At 68.6% G+C, this 5,112-nt stretch overlaps 1 protein-coding gene across 2 annotated transcripts; it reads right to left on the bottom strand.

The window, feature by feature from the left end:
- Positions 1 to 346: 346 nt before the first annotated feature.
- On the bottom strand, positions 347 to 4,809 carry LOC114000421 (protein lifeguard 1-like). Of its 2 annotated transcripts, none has more exons than XM_027744725.2 (7): positions 4,396 to 4,809; positions 3,305 to 3,641; positions 2,533 to 2,645; positions 2,262 to 2,462; positions 1,763 to 1,891; positions 1,355 to 1,498; positions 347 to 1,139 (listed from the first exon to the last, which is right to left on the bottom strand). In XM_027744725.2, the coding sequence occupies exons 1-7, from the start codon at positions 4,792 to 4,794 to the stop codon at positions 990 to 992; spliced, it is 1,473 nt and encodes a 490-aa protein (XP_027600526.2). In that variant the 5' UTR covers positions 4,795 to 4,809; the 3' UTR covers positions 347 to 989. The 2 variants fall into 2 exon arrangements, with proteins under 2 accessions (XP_027600526.2, XP_027600527.1); XM_027744726.2 differs by lacking the exon at positions 4,396 to 4,809 and adding an exon at positions 4,049 to 4,321.
- Positions 4,810 to 5,112: the final 303 nt, after the last annotated feature.

The following is a 5,112-nucleotide window of genomic DNA, read 5'->3' as shown; positions in this document are numbered from 1 at the left end:
CTGCCCTGGGCAGCCTGTGCCAGGCTGGACAGCCTTTCTCAGGAGGAATTTTCCCCCTGTCAAACCTAAACCTCCCCTGGCACAACTTGAGGCTGTTTCCTCTTGTCCTGTCACGTTACCTGGGAGCAGCGCCCGACCCCACCTGGCTGCCCCCTCCTGTCCCCCTGGGGTCCTGCCCTGCTCCCCACCTCACTCCTTGTCCCCAAACTGAGTCCCCCCAGCTCCCTCAACCCCCATGTCCAGGGCCTGACCCCCAGCTGGACTGTGCTGGGGACACTGGGAGGTGGGGACGCCAAGAGGTAGGTGACATTGGGTCCCCCTGGAGCATGGGCCGGAGCCAGAGCCATGGGAGATGAACAAAATGGTTTATTAACAGCAGGACCAGGACAGGGCCTCAGCCACGTGGGAAGGGGACTGGGGGGTCTGGGGGTGCCACGGGCAGGGACTGCGGTTCCTGGGGGTAGGGACAGGCGGGGATGGTGGCTGGTGGCATCTGGGGATGGGCAAGGACAGTGGCTTGAGGAGGTCTGGGGGTGGGGACAGACAGGGATGGTGGCTCGGGGGGGGCCTGGGGGTGCCATGGGCAGGGCTGTGGTTCAGGGGGCCTGGGGGTGGGGACAGGCAGGGACAGTGGCTCAAGGGGGGTCTGGAGTGCTGCTGGCGCTGCCCCTGCCTGCGGCCGGAGGGGTGACGGGGGCGCGAGGAGGGGGGGCAGCGTGGGGGGGGCAGGACAGGACGGAGGGGGCTTCAAAGTGCTTCCAGTCCACGTTCAATGCAACGAGGTGGGGGGGGAATCATATTCACAGCAGGGGAGAGCGGGGAACTGGGGGGGCGTGGTGACAACCCCCGTACCAGCGAGCCCCGTGGGGCGGGAACCGGGGCCACGCAGAACCACCGGGGGGGCACGATGAGAACAGCAACAAAACCGGCTACAGGGAGGGGGGGCTCGAACCCGGGGGGCTGCACGGGGCAGCAGGGGCCGGGGGGAGCTACTCCTTGGCCCTGCCGATGATGGCGAGGATGTAGAGGAAGATGTTGATGATGTCAGTGTAGAGGTTGAGCGCGGCGAAGATGTACTCCTCGGGGCTCAGCGCCAGCTGCTTGTTCCCCAGGATCAGCTGCGTGTCCACCGCCAGGAACTGTGGAAAAGGGGGTGTCAGAGGGAGCCCGGGGCTGGGAGGCACCAGCAGCCCTCCAGTTCCCCCCCCCAACCAGCCAGGCAGCCCCTGAGCACATCCTGTACCCCCCGTCCCCACACCTGCACTCATATCCTGAGTCCCCACCAAACCAGAGTGCCCAGGGGTCCTGGTGGCACTGCCCCCCCCAGAATGGGGGCTCCTGCCCCCCGACTCACGCAGGTGAAGAGCAGGGCCCCCAGCGAGGCGTAAATGATGTCCACGATGCGGTTCCGGATGAAGATGCAGAGAATGGAGAAGAGGATGAGCACGACGAGGCAGATGATGAGGACGCCCCGGCATGAGGTGAAGTCATACTTGGTCTGTGGGGAGAGGGGATCAGCAGAGAGGTCAGACCCCAGTTTGGAGCCCTCAGACCCAGCAGGAAGCTGAGTGGGGGTCATACACCCCATTCAGAGCCCCTCAAGAGCCAGCAGGGAGTTGATAGGGGGTTGTACTCCCCACTGGGAGCCCCCAGCTGGGAGCCAGGAGGGTCGTACCCACAGTCTGGAGCCCCCCAGCCAGGAACCACGGGGGTTACAACCCCGATTTAGAGCCACCCAGCCAGGGGCAGCCCTGACACCGACCTGCAGGGAGAAGATCACGACGGTGAAGCAGACGACTACGGTGATGCCGACGGCCATGATGACGGCGTCAGTGTCGTAGAAGCTGGCGATCATCCCCACCATGTAGGACAGGCTGACCGTCAGGATGGACTAGGGGTAAGGGGGAACCTGTCAGCCTGGTCAGCACCCCCAAACGCATTCTGCCACCCAGCATTCCCAACCCCACCATGTGCCCTGGGCTCAGCACCCCCAAACTCACCCCAGCCTGGCACCCTCAAACCCACCCTGTGCCCTCCAGCCAGGCATCCCCAAATGCACCGTGTGCCCCCCAGCTCATCACCCCCAAACCTGCCCTGCTGACCCCCCCCAGCTCATCACCCCCAAACCCACCCTGCTGACCCCCCCAGCTCAGCACCCCCAAACCCACCCTGCCGCACGCCCCCCAACCCACCCCACCATGTGCCTCCAGCTCAGCACCCCCAAACCCGCCACGTGCCCCCCGGGCCAGCCCCCAGCTCACCAGGGACACGAGGTTCCAGGGGTGCTTGCGGCGGAAGTCGCCGCAGCAGCTGAGGACGATGAGGGAGATGAAGAACACGGCGTAGGACACGTAGTACGTCCACACGTTGCGCTGCACGAAGCCCCGCACACCTTTGACGAAGGTGAAGACGGTCACAAAGGCGAAGGTGACGGTCAGCTGCAGCGTGAGCACCAGGAACACCTGGGGACAGGGGCAGGTCACAGGGGGCCCCCACCGCCCCGTGCTCCCCCCAGAGCCCCCCGTGTCCCACCTTGCGGATGAAGGCCTGTCGGATGCTCTTGTCATCCCAGTGCGCCGATGGGAAGTCCTGGTTGTCATAGTAGGAGGGGGGCCCGTCCTCGTGGTAGGTGCTGTGCAGGGGGGCTGTGGGGAGGGGGGACATCACTGAGTGGGTAGGGTTGGAGGTCCCAGGGGCATCCCAGGGGCCATGGGGAGCAGGGCTCTCTGCCCCCCAAAGCCAGGTGTCACAGCTGACATGGCTCTGGGCAGTGTCCCCCCACCCACGGTCATGGCCAGCACCGTCCCCGGTGGGCAGGGCCCACCCCAAGTGCCCCCCAGTACATGTGGGGCAGGAGCCAGGATCCACGGGGGGTCCCTGTTGCCCCACTCAGGACCCCTGAGCTGTGTGACCTGCCAAACCCACCCTCACCGTCCACAGAGCTGGGCCACAACAGGAACAGCGCTGCCAAAATGGGCCCCCCTGCAGGGGAGCCCCCCAGGCCTGCCATCAGTGCCCAAAGCAGGGGGCTGCTCCCCACACCTGGAGCCCCCAAACTCCAACAGGAGCCAGGGGGAGGGTTGTACAGCCCATTCAGAGCCCCCCAGCAAGGAGTTGGGGCAGCTGTACACCCCCCTGGGAGCACCCCGCAGGGAATCCAAATGGGGGTCATACACCCCACTGGGACACCCCACATTGTACACCCATTGGGAGCCCCCAGGCGGGAGCCAGGGTGGCCACACACCCATTTGGAGCCGCCCAGCCTGGAGCGTACCCCCTGCCCCCCCCCTTCCCTGGTACTTACAGTCCTGGTCGCCGGGGACCATGGGTTGGGGCTGGGCATAGGGCGGCTGCCCGTAGGGGCCCTGGGGGTACGGCCCAGGTGGTGGGTACGGCCCGGTGGGGTACGGCCCGGCGGGGGGGTACGGCCCCGGCGGCGGATACGGCCCCGGCCCCTGCGTGAAGCCTGGCTGGGGGTAGGGCGCGGGGGCGAACTGGGGCTGGGGGTATGGGGCGACGGGGTAGGGGGGCTGCGCGTAGGCTGGGGGGGCCGTCGGCTGCTGCCCCGCGAAGCCGTCACTCGTCACCAGGAAACTCTTCTCGTGGGACATCTTGTCCCGCAGGCTGCGGCCGCCTTTGTGCTGTGGGGGGGGAGGAGAGGGGGTCAGAGTCGGTGTCATCATCCCCCGTGGCTGTCACTGTCCTTCTCATCACGCCTCACAGTCATCACCCCCCCACAGCTATCATTTCCCCACAACCATCACCTCCCCCCATCACCCCCCTCAGCCATCACCTCCCTATGGCCATCACCCCCCTCCCCATCACTCCCCTACAGACACCAAACCCCCAAAGCTATCACCCCCCTCCTCATCACCACCCCCCTGGCACCACCCCCCCATAGCCGCCACCCCCCTCCTCATCATGCCCACGGCCATAAGCCCCTCATGGCTGTCACCCCCAATGGCCATTACCCCCTCTCCATTACCCCCCCATGGCTGTCACCCCCTTTCATAATCACACCCCCCCCCACCCCCGACCCTCAACTCGCCCTTCAGGCAGCCCTGGGGGGTCCCCAGCCAGTTCAGCACAACAATGTGGGAGCGAGTCCCTGTCCCCAGCACTGCCGGGATGGGGGGCACGTCCCGGCCCCCTCCACCCCGGGCCCGCACAAGATGGCGGCGGGGCCGTTGCCATGGCAACACCCCCTCGGACGGGGAGCGGCGATGTGCGGGGTCCGGCCAGCCCCCGCCCCAGCCCCACGTTCATCGAGGCCGGGCGGGGGCCGCGCTGCAGCCCCGGGGCCGCCCCCGCTCCCGGGGCCCGGTTACAAAACCGGGCAGTGCGGGAGCGGCGGCTGCGCCCTGAGCAGGGACCGCGCACTCGCCGGTGCGGTACCGGTGCGGTGCCGCGGCCTGGCAGTCGGCGGTACCGGGCCCGTGCGGTGCCGCTGCTGTCACGGTGCCGGTGCGGGGCCGTGCGCTGCCGCAGGGCCCCGGGCCCGGCCAACGGGCAGCGCCAACCGCAGCCGCCGCGTGACGGCCCCGCGCCCCGGGCGGGCGGCGGGGGACGGGGGGGGCTCGGCCCTGCGGCACCGCGGGGGCGGCACCGGGGGCACAGTGGGCCTGGGCGGCTCCCCCGGGGGGCACGGTGTGTGGGGGGCACGGGGGGCTCCCCCGTGAGGCGGGGGTGTACGGGGGGCACCCTGAACAGGGGGCAGGAGGCGCATGTGGCGGGTACGGGGGGCACCCTGCACGGGGGGCACGGGGTGCAGGCGCTATGGGGAGTACGCTGCATGCGGTGCGGGGGGTTCAGGGGTGTCCGCAGCTCGTGTTGGGGGAGGCACAGGGTGCGGGGGCCCGCAGTACAGGGTACCGTAGGTGCAGGGGGTGTTTACATCACGGGTTGCGGGAACGCGAGGGGCACGGTGTACAGGGGGCACGGCGTGCAAGGGTGGCCGCATCACGGGTTGCGAGGCGTGCCGGGGGTGCGGGAGGTGCAGTGGTGCCCGCAGCACGAATTGCGGGGGTGCGGGGGTGCCCGCAGCAGGGGGTGTAGGGGGTTCCAGGGGTGCAGAGGTGCCCGCAGCAGGGGCTACGGGGGATGCAGCGAGGG

Source organism: Pipra filicauda, unplaced genomic scaffold (genome assembly GCF_003945595.2).
Source record: "Pipra filicauda isolate LSUMZ 115617 unplaced genomic scaffold, ASM394559v2 scaffold1524_size10645_pilon, whole genome shotgun sequence".
NCBI lineage: Eukaryota > Metazoa > Chordata > Aves > Passeriformes > Pipridae > Pipra > Pipra filicauda.
This window is presented reverse-complemented; position numbering and strand designations above follow the sequence as displayed.

What these genes read in the sequence shown, in the direction of transcription:
- LOC114000421 (XM_027744725.2), bottom strand. Translation starts at nt 4,794, where the DNA reads ATGCAGCGTACTCCCCATAGCGCCTGCACCCCGTGCCCCCCGTGCAGG. An exon ending in CAGGCCGCGGCACCGCACCG is followed by an intron (nt 3,642 to 4,395) that starts GTACCGCACCGG and finishes CCCCCCCCACAG; the next exon opens with CACAAAGGCGGCCGCAGCCT. An exon ending in GGTCCCCGGCGACCAGGACT is followed by an intron (nt 2,646 to 3,304) that starts GTAAGTACCAGG and finishes CCCTCCCCACAG; the next exon opens with CCCCCCTGCACAGCACCTAC.